A 15,194-nucleotide genomic window follows, 5' to 3' on the forward strand; every position below is an offset into this window, starting at 1 on the left:
ATGGCAATTTATTTTACTTTCCGTTTGCTACAGGACAGGTTTATTTTCTTTAATTGTTTGGATTTTTTTCCACTTTCTACCCCGGGCTATTCAGTGCTGCTGGATGCTTCAGCAGTGGTGTGAAATTCAATCTCTGTTCTGTGTTTTGATGGTGAACACAATATAAAGCATGAAACCTGTGATGAAAAGGTAACCAGTTATTAAATTACCTCCACCTTCCCTGCTGGTTTAAGATCCACCAGAGCAGACAACCCCTTCAGGTATAACTTTTTTTAAAGCTCCTTAGACCGAAACTCAACCACTTGAGCCCTGTGAGTAACAGCATTTGCTAATCCGTGGTATTTTGCCATTTCTTACAACAGGAAATGCCCCGCTGTGCCATAACCATACAGAGACCGAGCGCTGCCAGGATTTTGTGAAATCTCCTGCTTTGGGTCAGCGCTCTGCTGGTGGCGAATTTTATTTTCGGCGCGGCAACTCCGGTGTCCCGGAGCAGCAGCAGCATCTCGACTTTGGCGGCAGCGAGGGCAACTTTTGATTCCGAATTGCGCGAGGCGGTGCCCAAAACCTCCGGGGAGCCGCACAGGCCGGGCCGGGGGAGCCGTGCCGGGGCCGGGGGAGCGGGAGCGGGGCCGGGGGAGCGGGAGCGGGGCCGGGCGCTGCGGGGGCGCGGTGCCGGTGCCGCCGGGTCCCGGCCAATGGCTCCGCGCCGCGCACTCCCCGCCCCGCTCGCCCCAGGAGCAGAAATAGCCCCGCCGCCGCCGGCAGCGGCTTTTCCGCGGGCAGCGGGCGGCAGCGGCGGAGCATCCCCGGGCGGAGCAGCCCCGGGCGGAGCAGCCCCGGTCGGGCCGGCCCCGATGGCCCCGCGGGCGGCGGCGGGCGGGCGCTGAGCGGGACCCGCGGATGCCGGGCGGGGGCCGGGCGCTGCGGGCAGCGGGGGGCCGCGACCCGGGGCTCGCCGCGCCCCTCCGGCCCCCCAGGGCCGCGGGGAGCCCGGACATGGGCGTTCGGCTGCCCCGTGGCGTGTTGGTACCTGCGGGAGGGCGCCCGGTGGAAAGTCCCTTCTTCCCATGAGCAGCGCCTGCTCCCGGCGCTGGGCTCTCGCCATGGACACTATGAAAACCACCTACATCGTGCTGGAGCTTATCATCGCCGTGCTCTCCATCGCTGGCAACGTGCTGGTCTGCTGGGCTGTGGCCATCAACAGCACCTTGAAGAACGCCACCAACTATTTCCTGGTGTCGCTGGCCGTGGCTGATATCGCCGTGGGGTTGTTGGCCATCCCTTTCGCCATCACCATCAGCATCGGCTTCCAGGTGGATTTTCACAGCTGCCTCTTCTTCGCCTGTTTCGTGCTGGTGCTGACCCAAAGCTCCATTTTCAGCCTGCTGGCGGTGGCCATCGACAGGTACCTGGCTATTAAGATCCCACTGAGGTAAGAGGTTGCAGTGGGAGCGGGCAGCCACATTCCCTGACAGCCCGGGTCTGATCTTCCTGCTCTCAGCGTGCAGGAACTTCTAATCTCTAGTGCTGCCCCGAAAGTTTTGCTGCTGACAGGTGATGGAAATTACAGAAGTTTGTCATTCGCTCGCTGGGATCAGTGTCCTACTTCTTGCTTCAGAGTACACCTGGAAGTTCAGTTTCTTGAGGATCTTTGTCTTGGGAGGGTCAGGGGTTTCTCGGACGGGCCTGCAGTGATGTAAGGCTGTGTTTGAGATGGTTGTGGCTCGTCTGTGCAGGTATTTATACAGCCCCTTTATTGCGGTGCCCAGGCATCTCCCATGTAATTAAATAGAGGAGCAGCCACTCTTTCTCCTATTTCCTACTGTGAAAGGAGCAGAGGGGAGCAGAAAGAGTCACACGTCAGATTTTAGAGTTTTACAGTTCAGTCTCATCCAAGTGCAGCATCTAAAACATTAATTGTTTTCCTTCTAATTCATGGTAACTGAATTAAAATGGGGAAAACTGTATGGAATAGAAGTTACAGGCACCTCTCCAGTGGGCTGGTGCAGCAGCTTCCCTAAGCTGAAGTGCACCAAACCCCGAGCTTTGCATTATGAACCACCTGAGTTTGCTCATCTCAGTCTCCTCCGTGTCTCAGTTGTCCTTCCCTGGGAATAAGACACTGGTGGAGCCCCCCGGGAGTCCAGGAAGCTCCAGGGACTGGCCGGGAGCAGAGGCTGTGGGGAAGCAGGGCAGCTGTGGCGCAGGGACCTCAGCTGAACTCCGCAAAGCCGCAGCTTCCCTGGATTCTGCTCGTCCGCGGCATCTCCCGTGCGCGAGCAATGAAGTCACCCTGAAATGACTTCAAACAAGAAAACCCTTTCACCCTGTTCTGGCACCTTGGATCTGAGACCTCGCATAGGCTGAGCAAATATTAATTAGTCATCAGGCGGGGTGGAGGAGCGTGGCTGTGTGTCATGCGAGCGTGGAAATTCCGGGTGTCGCGCAAGCGGGAGCGGACCTGCAGCACAGCAGGGACAGGGACAGGACAGGGACAGGGACAGGGACAGGGACAGGTTGTTTCCAGCATCCCTGACCCTGTTTCAGACCCTCCCGGCCACCCAGCCGGGCTCACAGACCCACCCTGGCTCCGGAAAATGCTGTTGTGTCTTTTCCATCCCTTCGTTCGGGGCTTTCCCGGGATGGTGGGGCAGCGGCACAGCAGCAGCTACAGAAGCAGGTCAGATTTTTGAGTTTCAGTTTAATCACACCCCTGGACACAAGCTGTCAGGCAATAACTCTATTTTTGTACACAAACACTTTCTGCAGCTGAGGAAACTGTGGTGAGGGGTTTGTGCTCTGCTCAGAGAGGACCAGAAATGCTCTGAGGGATCGTTCCTGTGCTTGCAGAGGGAAGTGGCTTTGCCAGCTGATGAAACTGCCGGTATTTCCTGCACTCCTTTTCCCCCAATCCTGGTCTCAGCAGGTTTGCTCGACTCCATCAGGGCAGTTCATCCCAGGGCAGTTTTGCCTTGCTTTGGGATTCTTTCCCAGCTTCGCTTTCCTCGCCCCGTCTGACGCCAAATCTTTTATTCCATTTGCACAAATATCTTTATTCCTATGAGTGCTTTTGAGCTGGACACAAACGGAGACCAAGGAGTCCCATCCTAGGCTGGCTGAAGTGCGAAATTTGGGTTAAACTCCATCTTGGCACTGAGGCCTATTTCAGTGCTCTCAGAAGGCACCAGCAAGTAAAAAACTCCTTCCAAAGGAGGGGGGTTCTCCCTGTGAGGAGCAGGACAATGGACAGGCCTCGGTGACAGGAGATTTAGGGACTGATACCGAAAGGCTTTTTTTAGTTGTACACCAAGATCAAAAGGAGGTTATAAATCTACACAGGCAAAACCCTTCTGGACAGCACCAGGGTTTTCCCAGCAAGGCTGGGTTGGAGTTTTCTCTTCAGCATCTTTATTTCACAGTGCTGCTGGCAGGGAGGGGGGAGGAACTTCTCCCAGCACCCTCCCTGGGCAGGAGGGCTGTGCTGTGGGAACAGGAAGCTGATCATCAATTTCTAGGAATGGAGACTGTAGGAAAAGCTTTTCTCATTTAAACACCCATTCTGGAGGCCAGTGCAGAGGCTGAAACCAGGCCATGAAGTATTAAATGTTTAAGAAAATGATTTGTGCCCAGCCCTGTCCAGCGATTACCATAAGTAATGTGGTTGTTGCAGAGCAGATGAGTGTCCTTGTTACATCCAGTGCTCCATCAGCTCCCTGTGGAGAGCTCTGCAGGGACATTAAGGACTGGCTGTGCCACATTATTTAATACCCTTTCAGAGCTGTTTGAAAGGCTGGGCAGGCCCGTGGGCTGGGGTGCACAGCAGAACTTTGCATTACAGCCAGGCTAATAATGGATTTTTCAGCTCTGTGGCTGAACTAAGAAATCCCATGGGGAAGAGGAAAATTGTTTCAGTGAAACTGGAACAGCGATGTTGGGAGGTTTCAGTGGAGCAAAGTGATCCTGACCAACCTGGCAGATTTTGGGTTGAGTTGCCCAACCCTTCCGATGTGGCTGTGCTGCTCTTTGAGGTCAAGACCTCCTCACTGGGGAAGGAACTGACGACTTCTCATCTGGAGAACAGCAGAATAAAAATCTTATTTTAAAAAGGGTGGTTTAGAGCCCTCCCTCTTCTGGCTAAAAATATTTGCTGAATTTGACCCGAAGCCATGAATTCTTTCTGTCCCTCGAAACTCGTATTTTGCTTGTTTGCTTTTGATGAATCCACTGTTTGTGGAGAAGCCCCCACCCACGCTGCCCGTCCTGTGCAACTGCAGCTGCCAGCCCTTCCCTGTGTCCCTCCTCCCTTGGCCATCACCTGGATGCAGCTCCTTGTCCTTGGACACTCTGTCCCCTCTTCCTGCACCCTCCTGGCTGCTGCCACCCCTGAGTGCCCATCCCTGTGCCCAGGGACACAGCTCCATCCCAGCTCTCCTCTGCCAGCCTGACCCCCCCAGCACTTCCTCCAAGCAGGATATCCAAGCCAGGGAATCGAGCATCTCTCAGCAGCAGCAAATCCATCCTGCAGAGAGCACTTGGCACAGAGGCTTTTGCTCTCTGGCTTCCTCCAGGGCTGGATTTCACCCCACAGTCCCGTAGCTGGGAGCCAAAGAAGATTTGTAGGTGGAATAAAACAGTTTCCTTTTATTTGCATTAACCCAAATCCTTTGGCATGGTGAAGAATTGTTGGTAGGGATGGATGCCTGGAACAAACGTGTCAGGAATTAGGGAGGGAGAGGAGAATCTGTATTTAGAGAGCAAAAGGAGAGTGGAACACTGAGCAACAGCACACTGTGTGTGTGCCCCTGTCCACTGGTACCTCCTGCAGGACAGTGAACGTGGTGCTGCTGCCTGGCAAACACCCCAGCTGGGACCTGCCATGGGAAAATGATCCCCTGTTCCCTGGGATTTGAGCTGATCTGCTGCTTGTCCTGGGTTTAGTTCTCTCCCATCTTCAGCTTTACCCCTTGCAGATGTGCAGGACTGATGTTCCAGGGAAGCTTTGCTATGAACTGGAGCAGGGTCCCAGCCACATCCTCTCCCTTTCTGCACATCTTGGAGCCCTTGCTGCCCCTCCTGCAGCCAGAGGATCCTCATATGGATTCCCAGTCACTTAATGGGATCAGGATCTGTTAATGGTGCTGCCCTGATCTGCCTCTGCTCCTGCCGGTGTCCCACAGGAGCTGCTGCCCCCCTTGGTTTTCACATGAGGAATGCAGGAGTGCAGCTCCTTCCTGCTGCTGTCCTCGTGGGACAGATTAAATTTGGGTTGTTGCTGTTTTTTCCTCATCCTTTCCAGAGGTGGCCTGGCTGATGCTGAGGCTCTGCTCCCCTGTGCTGCAGAGGAGGGGTTCCCTCTGCATTCCCCTGCAGGGATTTGCTCCCAGATCCCTGTCAGCTCCCAGCTTGCTGCTCAGCAAAGCAAACTGGTGGGGTTTGATGTCAAGTGGGAGGGCTGGAGCCACTGGGGAGCAGAGAAAATCCTCTTGGTGTTCACCTGCCACTCTGTGAGTGCCATCAGCACACAGAGCTGCAGCTGCTCTTCCTCCCTGTGCCCTTGCCTCATTTCCTTTTGTCCTTGCACTGCCCTTCATCCACACCCCTGGGCGAGTTCTGCTGCTCCTCTGTGGCTCCCGTGCTGTGCCCACTCCCTGAGTATCCCAATTCCTGCTTCCAGAGCCTCCGACCCCTCAGGATGCTGTGCCTGGCCTTGGTTATCACTGAGTTATAAACTGAAGTGCCACAAACCCAGCAAGGGCAGGAGGGCTGGGCTGCTCACTTGAGCAATGGAGCTGTCACATCTTTAGGGAAGTTTGTGGCAGCCAAGCTGGGCCCAGGGGATGTGGGAGGCCCTCCCAGGGCTGCCACTCACTCCAGCCTTTGGATGCAGCCAAAACACAACAACAAAATCAGGAATAATTACATGTGCCCTCGTGGCAGTAAAGTAGAGAGGGGAAATCACAGCTATTTTGAGCTGTGAGCAGCCTGGTTTCCTTAAAATGCACGTCCCAGATTTTTATATCTTTTCCGCACCTCCAAGGCCACTTCCCTCCCGAAAAACAGAAGTCCTGACAGGAAAAGGAACTGGGACCTCTTTGGGACCTCTGCCCCCTCTGCAGAAGCTGGGGGACAGCAGGGATGCCAGGGAGCATCAGGGATGTCAGGATTGGCTCCAGGCTGTTGGCTGAGGGCACTGATCTCCAGGCTGAGTCAGAACCCAGATCTTTGCATTTAGAAGGTTTTTATTCTGTTTTGGCCAGCTCAATCTGTAAAAATGCAGATTCATTTAAATTTTTTTTTTTTTTAAAAAGGAACCTTTGAAATCCAGCAAAATTTTGCTCCAGATGATCTTTTGACCTCTCCCTGCAAAAAATACACGAAACCAAAATGTTTTGGCAGAAACTGTTTTATTTTGAAGTTGCAAGTTTTTGCTTTGTTAGTTATCGAGTTGCTGCTTGTGATTTTTATGAAATTTGCTGTTTGCCAGAGCAATGAGCACAGACCACAAAACTGAATCTTTGAAGAGTGTTCTGCCCCAGCCCTGGGCTGCCCCAGGCAGTGACCACGCGGGGTTTGGGGACTCCCCTTACTGTGTTTGATCCACAAGATGCCAGGAATTCGTGACTCCAGCTGTGCCTACAGATGTGTCAGTCCTGTCCCCACCCCACCGGCTCTCAGGCTTGCAGACTGGACTGAGTTTAGGGAATTTGTGCAATCCAAAAAGAGGATTAACTCCTAATCCAATGGATGACATGAGGCCTGGGCATGAGCCACAAATAACCTGGGAGTGCATCCGTGGGGGTGTGTCCCTGTGTGTGTCCCTGCTCTTACACCCCGCAGTGCCCTGTGGGCACTGGTGCCACTGGGACCAGAGCTGCTGGACCCACTGGGGACAGGGGACAGAGCACAGTCCCTGCAGGAGCTGTGGGAGCAGCTCTTGGCCATGTCCCCCTTTCCCAGTGCTCAAACCTTCCATGGGATGTGCCCCTTGTGCTGGCACAGGGCTGGGCGCTCTGTCCAGCCTGGAAGTGCCCGGGCAGGGAGGAGAGGACGGGCCGGGCTCCTGGAGCTGCTGGGATGGGCTGGGATGAGGCGCGGGTGGGCTCGGTGCTGCCCCTGCCCGGTCCCGCAGCCCCGGGGCTCTGCGGGCAGGGCAGCTGAGCAGCAGCTCCGTGGGGCTGCGGGGTGGAAAGGCAGCGCTTTGGGAACTTTGGGAAGGGGGTTCCACCCCTTTCATTGCAGAAAGAGGGACCCAGCAGAGATCTGCCATCGCCCACCCTGCTCTGCTATCGCAGTGAGCCGGCACTGGGAGGGGCAGTGGTCAGCGCTGGGTGGGACTCGGGATCGACCCCAGCCCCTATCGCACCTCTGCCAGGCACCTTTAACTCAGCCCCTGGTGCTGCACAGCCAGGCCTGACCCCCGGCGGGTTCGGAAGGACAAAAATCCCCAGCCCCAGGCCCCAGCAGGCGATAAGGCTGGGCTGCAGAGCCCGGGGGAGCTGAGGAGGAGCTCAGGCCTTAAAGAGGGAACTGCAGGGCTGTGTTCTAGGCCTGGCTCAGAAACACAAAGCACCGGGACCACGCTGGTTCCACACCAGGGTCACAGCAGTGCCACGCTGATTCCACACCAGTGTCACACCAGGGTCACACTGGCTCCACACCAGTGTCACACCAGGATCACGCTGGTTCCACACCAGGGTCACACTGATTCCACACCAGTGTCACACCAGTGTCACATTGATTCCACACCAGTATGACATCCTCCTGCAGGCACAGCGCCGTTTTGGGGCAGCTGCTGCTGTTTGGAAGTCGGGGGCTGCTGGAGCGTGGGAGCAGCGTGCAGGGCGAGGGGCTGAGCTCATTTCCTTCCTGTGCTCCGGGGCTCTGCTGGCCTCTGTTTGCCCCAGCCCGGCTCGGCCCAGCCCGCCCCGCTGACACCCCCGGTGTCTGAGCTCGGCTTTCAGCCGCTGTTTCTCACCCTGCCGAGCAGCGAGCACGGGCAGATCTCACACGCAAACCCCTCGGGGCCCCTCGAGAGGCGAGAGGCGCTCGCACCTCCCCGGCAGTGCCCAGCAGGTGCAGGGCTGCAGGTTCCCGTGCGACTCCCCACATTACCCGGCCATGTGCCATCTGCCGGTTTTATTCCTTTCCCGTGCTCCTCCTCCCCACACTGCCGCACACCCCGTGCCCCGTGGCTGTCCCTGTCCCCAGGCGCTGCGGGGACAGCAGTGGCCGAGCTGAGGCAGGGGTCCCTGTCCCGGCTCCGGCGGCACCCCGGGGTCCCGGGAGGGGGGAGGGCACGGATGAGAATATCTCGGGCAGGTTTTAAACCTGCAGGTGTTCGACAGCCCCGGCTCGTGGCTGGGGACACGGGGACCCAGGGAGGGCACGCTCCTTTCCACCCGAGAGGGCTGCGTGTGCCTGTTCCTCTGCTTGTCCTGCTGCTGGCCCGTGAGCTCACCTGAGCCGGGGCTGGCGGGTGGCAGTGTGACACTGTGACACTGTGACACTGTGACAGCATGAGAGTGTGACAGTGTGACAGCGTGACAGTGTGACAGTGTGACACTGTGACAGCATGAGAGGGTGACAGTGTGACACTGTGACAGCATGAGAGTGTGACAGTGTGACAGCATGACAGTGTGACAGTGTGACACTGTGACAGCGTGAGAGGGTGACACTGTGACAGTGTGACAGTGTGACAGCGTGGCAGTGTGACACTGTGACAGCATGAGAGTGTGACAGTGTGACAGCGTGACAGTGTGACACTGTGACAGCGTGGCAGTGTGACAGTGTGACAGCGTGAGAGGGTGACACTGTGACAGTGTGACAGTGTGACACTGTGACAGCGTGGCAGTGTGACAGTGTGACAGTGTGACAGCATGACAGTGTGACAGTGTGGCACTGTGACAGTCTGACAGTGTGACAGTGTAGCAGTGTGACAGTGTGACAGTGTGACAGTGTGGCAGTGTGACACTGGCAGTGTGACAGCGTGGCACTGTGACAGTGTAGCAGTGTGACACTGTGACAGTGTGACAGTGTGGCGGTGTGACACTGTGACACTGTGACACTGTGGCAGTGTGAGAGTGTGACAGTGTGACACTGTGACACTGTGACAGTGTGACAGTGTAGCAGTGTGACACTGTGACAGTGTGACAGTGTGGCGGTGTGACACTGTGGCACTGTGGCACTGTGACACTGTGACAGTGTGAGAGTGTGACAGTGTGACAGTGTGACACTGTAGCAGTGTGACAGCGTGACAGTGTGAGAGTGTGACAGTGTGACACTGTAGCAGTGTGACAGTGTGGTAGTGTGACACTGTAACACTGTGGCACTGTGACAGTGTGACCATGTGGCGGTGTGACACTGTGGCAGTGTGGCAATGTGACAGTGTGACACTGTGGCACTGTGACACTGTGACAGTGTGACCATGTGGCAGCGTGACAATATGACACTGTGGCACTGTGACAGTGTGACCATGTGGCGGTGTGACACTGTGGCACTGTGACACTGTGGCAGTGTGACACTGTGGCAGTCCTGCCCAGCGGAAGGCCGGCAGTGCTGCTGCTGTCCCCGCACACAATGGGGACAGATGTAGGAGGAAGTGATTTGTCTGCCCGGGACAGGGACACTCGCAGCTGTCCCTGTTCCCCAGCTGATAGCGTTACCACTGATCACAGCTCCGGCCGCCAACTCCTTCCTGGTTAAACAGCACAGCTTTTTCTTTTTATTTCTTTTTCTTTTCCCCCTCCTCTCTTAGGTGTAATTTATGATTCATGTAAAATGTCCTGCCAGGATATTTCAGCTGCTGTGTGATGTCCGTTCTGTGGCTGTGCATGGAGCACAGAGGCAGCAACGGTGCTTTTTTTGTTAAAGCTAGAAAAAAATAATAAAAAAAGAGCAAGATACAAAGTACAGCTGTGAGGAGGTGACAAGGACACAATGCTTGGCAGCCGAGCTGCTCTCACCCCTTGTGAATGGAGGTGTCTGTGTATTTCCCTTCACACTTAAAATAGAAATACATGAATTGTCACTGGCTGTTTGTACCAGAGCACCTGCCTGCTCCCAGTTCTGCACCCTCCATCTGCTCCTCCCTGCATCCAGCAGCCTGGGCACGGGGCAGGGTGGGGAGGCAGCTGGGGAGCAGAAGCCATGTGTGAGTTTGGAGTTTAAGCTCTGGAATTGTTCATCAGAGGCTGATCTTGCTCTGAGAGAACCCAAAGTCCTTGAGGAGCCTCTGCTCTGGCACAGGGACATGATGGACAGGCCAGGGCTGTGTGGCACCACCAGGCTTTGATGTGGGACAGGCAGGATTCTCCTGCTCCTGCTCTCTGACATAAATCCTGTGGCAATGACAACCCCATTCCAGAGTGTTCCCTCCAGGCTGCCCCAAGCCCTTCACCCCAAAAGCTGAATTTCTCCTGCTGCGCTTTCCTTGTTTGACAGAGCTGAGGGGCAGCAGGGCTGGGGTGAGCTCCCCGGGGTCCGGCAGGGGCTGGTGGGCCGATGCCAGGGACGTGCAGGACATGAATCAGTTCCTGCCTTTGGGAGCCAAACTCCTGCGAGGCCGGGCTGGCAGCATGTCCTGCTCTGTGCCAGCTGTGCTCAGCACCAGCCTGGACCACTTGGCTGCTTCCCAGCCCCAGGAAATGGCAGCAGAAATGCAAAAAAACCCAGCCCCGAGCATCCTCCAACACGCAGAGCGAGATTTCCTACCAGAACTCGCTCTTCCGGCGTTTGCTGTGCTGCTCTCCCAGGAAAACTTTGGGTTTTGGAGGGGCCACGGGGGATGCCTGCTGTGGCAAGGCCACCAGGAACAGGGGACACCTCGTGGAGCCCTGGCTGGAGCCTTTGTGGCCGTGTGGGTGAGGGCACAGCGGGGACAGCCCCAGCTGCCCACGGGGACGCTGCAAAAGCTGAGCTCTCCTCCAGCACTGTCGCCCTGCAGTGACACCGGTGGCCCGTGCACAGCTCCTTCCATCAGGACAGGAGCCTGACTCAGCCCACCATGGCCTCGGGGCGGTAATTAAAGCCTTCATGGTGATTGCACCAGTAAAGAGACTTTGCCTGGCAGTGGAAAAGGAACTAACACATTGCCAGGTTATTTAATTCCAATAAATCATTTAAAAATATTCAGCTGTTATTTACATTAAGGCAACATTTGATGCCTCCAGGGGGAAGCGTAGAGATGATTCAATATTTGTTATACATTAGTTGAGCAGACTTAGGTGAGTAAATTTATTTAATAGGTGGTAGGTTTTTTTTTGTTGTTGTTTTTTTTTGTGTTTTTTTTTTTTTTTTCTTTTTTGCCTAATAATATTAAGACTAAAAGAGACTGAAGGAGGGGTTTGCTGGAGAATTCTGAGCTGTGAAAATCTGTTGGTTCCTCACTGTCTGACCCTGTTTTATGGAGCTTAGGAAAGAGCTTGTGAGACTCCATACCTGGATCTGGTGGCATTCATTATTTTTTTAAGCGTGTACTTAACTTGTGTTGACTTAAGGGCAATACAGGCAGGGTCCCACAAATAAGTGTATTAAGGTAATAACAAGGTAATTAATGAAAAATTCTAGGACATCAGGCTGTTCCCAATTTCACCTTGGGCTCTTCTGGCTGGCCACAGCAATGACCATCAGCAGCACCTGCCATCAGCTGGATGGAGAGATGGTGGGAGGGCTTTGCAATGCAAATTCTGGGGAAATGAAGAGCTCCATTTCTGGGGAAATGAAGAGCAGGGCAGTTGTTCCCTGTGAAAAACCATCTCCACCTCTTTCCTGGGCCTCCAGCCCTCCCCATTGCTCTGCTCTGGCTCTGGCAGGCTGAGAGCCCAGGATGTTTTCACATCTTCTCTCAGATGTAGAAGTGCCACGGTCCTTCTGCAGCTCCACTGGGAGCGCTGGGAGGAGCCAGCAGCTCTAAAATAAACAGGCCACGAGGACAGCCACTGGAACATCAAGTGGCTTCTTGACTGGTCTTGTAAACCTTCAAGCCAAGCCTTATCTTAGCAGAAGAGTTCAGAAGAGCAGATGGAAGAAGCCTTATCTGGGGCCAAGTGTTTCCAGCAAGAGGCAGCACCGAATGTCACCAGCCTGGGACCTCAGCATGGCCACGGTGGCTCCTCCTGCTCCTGAGCACACAAAACCCTCCATTCCTTCAGTTTCTGTTTCTAAACTATGGGCCCTTTGACATTTCCCAGTCTCACCACGGTACTTTTTGGGATGGAGCACCTGGAGAGGTCCTCTTAGCAGGGCAAGCATGAGCCACAGCTGCAGTGTTCCCTTTCCACTGCAGAGCTGAGAGAGCAGCAGCTCCTGGTGCCTCTGCAGCACTGACTGAGCTTGGCCAGGGCTGTAGCTCAAGACTCAGACTTTGCCAAGAGATTGGATTTCTGTCAACTTCTCAAATCTCAATGATTTCACGTCCCACAAGCCCAGACCAGCTCCAGCTTCTGAAAACTTAATGTGGGGTCTCAAAAGCAACAGGCTTGGCCTCACTGATGCCCTATTTGAGAACTTCTCATCTTCTAAGTATTGAAACTTATTAAAAATGAGAGAAAAATGCAGGAGAAGCCCCTCAGTGGCTGGATCTACCCTTCAGACACCAACCCATGGACTGCTGACAATTCAGCAGCACCTAAATGCGGCTGCTGCTCCTGCATCCTCCCAGCCAGCCCAGCTGATGCCTGAAGAAGGAGCTGAGGGCTCCCCCAGCCCCTCTTTGACCCTCAGTTGGTGCTGGCAGACCCCCACTGTCCCCCCCATCCTTGCAGGAGGAGCAGGAGGCTCAGCTCACACGAGTGCAGTGATTCACAGGCACAGCTGCAGTTCTGTGGGAATAAAACCCTCCCCTGCCTCACGGGCCGGAAGAAAATCAGAACAAACGTTCTTAGGGAAGGAGAAGCAGGGCAGCCAAGCCAGAGTAAACAAGCACTGAGAGAAGGGTGTGGGAAGGAGGGGACGTGTGGCAGCCAGCAGACTCTGACTGGCTGTGGAGAAGACAGGAATGGGTTTCTCATGTTGTCTTCTGGCTGGTCCTTCCTATCTCCAGACAGGGATCTGACTGATGCTTTGATTTTGGCAGCTGCTCTGCTTGCTCCCAAACCAGACTTTTGGCTTTTGCTGCTTCAGGTTCCAGCTCTGCTTGTGTCTCTGAGCATCTGAGGGCTGGAGGGGCCATGAAAGGACTCCGGGATGAGGAAGGTGTGGGGCAGCACCAGGCTCAGCACTGCACCAACCTGTCCCTGGGCCACGGTGGAGCTTCTTCATGACCCATGCGGGATTGCAACATAGAACTGGGCACCAGCATTGCCCCAGCTGGACGGGGTCAGCCCAGGAATTGGCCTAGCAGCTGCCCCAGCGTGCCCAGCAGCGGCTGCTCAGAGGCAGAGAGCATCAGCCCCAGGGAGCCTCCCTGTCCGTGCCCTGCTGGCAGTTGGTGGTTTAGGATCACGCATTGATAAAGCCTTTTTTAAGCCTCCAAGTCCCTTCCCTCCCCTTGCAGGGGTAGGCTGTGGGCTGGGGCAGTGCCTGGCGCCTCTCAGGAATAGTAAATGAGTCACCTCCCCAAATCACGGTGTGTGGGTGGAGACACAGGTGAGAGGTTTTGCCCCTCGGGCGGTCAGAGAGGTGAGGCCCCCTCGTGGGTGTGGGTGTGGCTTTTGCCTCATTAACCAAAACACTGATGACTTTAACTGCAGGGAAGCCACCAGTGCTCATTTATATAACATTTGCTGTGGTTTTGTCCCGGGGGCTGCAGGTACAACAGCCTGGTGACCGGCAAGCGGGCCAGGGGACTCATCGCAGTGCTGTGGCTCCTGTCCTTTGGGATTGGACTGACCCCACTGATGGGCTGGAATAAAGCCATGAGTGGCTGTCCCAATGCCACCAACGAGACAGGGACAGACCCCCACGGCTGCTTCATCTCGTGCCTCTTTGAGAACGTGGTGACAATGAGCTACATGGTCTACTTCAACTTCTTCGGCTGTGTGCTGCTCCCGCTCATCATCATGCTGGGGATCTACATCAAGATATTCATGGTGGCCTGCAAGCAGCTGCACCAGATCGAGCTGATGGGCAACTCCAGGACCACCCTGCAGAAGGAGGTCCATGCAGCCAAGTCTCTGGCCATCATCGTGGGGCTTTTTGCCTTCTGCTGGCTGCCCCTGCACATCTTGAACTGCATCACGCACTTCCACGAGGACTTCTCCAGATCCAAGCCCGAGTGGGTGATGTACGTGGCCATCATCCTGTCCCACGCCAACTCTGTCATCAACCCCATCATCTACGCCTACAGGATCCGGGATTTCCGCTGCACCTTCCGCAAGATCCTCTCCAAGATCCTCTGCAAGGCCGACGACCTCCCCAAGTGCCCCTCTGAGCACAACCAGCACCTGACTGTCATCAACATCAGCTCCCCCGCGGCCTCGGTGACCGTATGACCCTGCCCCTGCTGCCCCTGGGCTCCAGCCCGTCCCTGGCACTGCCCTTCCCCGTGTGAGCAGTCCCAGGAGTGCTCAGAGATGACCACTATGCACTCGTGCAGCTGTGTTTTTATTTTTATTTTTGTAATTAACGTCGTGCCTGGTAGAGGAGTGACCTGAGCGGGGACACTGAGTGCAGCTCGCCCTCCTCTGTAGCCCCAGGGGGACTGAGAGCTGTGATCCTGTTGTGTTTCCTTTCCAGGTGTTTCCTTTCCAGGTTGGACACTGACTGGAGAAGACTCACCTGCTGGGGGGGTGTTTCCCCAATTGTGCTGCTCATGTCAAGTCATAGGATCTTTATTTTAATTATTATTATTATTATTTTTTAATATTTCGATTCATTTAGGAGTAATAATTTTGTGTCTGTTTTTTGAGTTGTTCTCTAAGTTCATACTTGACAGCACTTTGGTAATACCCTAATTATTCCATCAATTGTTTGATGCAGCTTGTATTCTCTGATGGGAAAGAGTCTTACTTAGCCCAGTTGCTGGTGTGAAACTGAATCTGTGTTCCAGGCACTGAGGGGAGGGACTGTGAGGATGGGAAAACCAGGTCAGAACTGGCCAGCCCAGCATGGAAATCCCATTTACTGAAAGATTTGAGAAAAGACTTGACCAAGGTTTTAGGGCAGAGGTTTTATGGCCTTTAATTCACTTTGGTTCACAGGACTGTGCAGCCCAGTGCTTCAGGTTTGCTTCCAGATCTGTTTCCAGCTATCAA

At 54.9% G+C, this 15,194-nt stretch overlaps 1 protein-coding gene across 1 annotated transcript; it reads left to right on the top strand.

Annotated features, from left to right (window-relative positions):
* Positions 1–906: 906 nt before the first annotated feature.
* ADORA2B (adenosine A2b receptor) lies at positions 907–14,764 on the top strand. The gene is made up of 2 exons (XM_053961148.1): positions 907–1,435; positions 13,751–14,764. The coding sequence occupies exons 1-2, from the start codon at positions 1,071–1,073 to the stop codon at positions 14,430–14,432; spliced, it is 1,047 nt and encodes a 348-aa protein (XP_053817123.1). The 5' UTR covers positions 907–1,070; the 3' UTR covers positions 14,433–14,764.
* The last annotated feature ends 430 nt before the right edge of the window (positions 14,765–15,194 follow it).

The sequence above is a fragment of the Vidua chalybeata genome, chromosome 20 (genome assembly GCF_026979565.1).
Source record: "Vidua chalybeata isolate OUT-0048 chromosome 20, bVidCha1 merged haplotype, whole genome shotgun sequence".
Classification (NCBI taxonomy): domain Eukaryota; kingdom Metazoa; phylum Chordata; class Aves; order Passeriformes; family Viduidae; genus Vidua; species Vidua chalybeata.

What these genes read in the sequence shown, in the direction of transcription:
- ADORA2B (XM_053961148.1), top strand. Translation starts at nt 1,071, where the DNA reads ATGAGCAGCGCCTGCTCCCGGCGCTGGGCTCTCGCCATGGACACTATG. An exon ending in GCTATTAAGATCCCACTGAG is followed by an intron (nt 1,436 to 13,750) that starts GTAAGAGGTTGC and finishes CGGGGGCTGCAG; the next exon opens with GTACAACAGCCTGGTGACCG.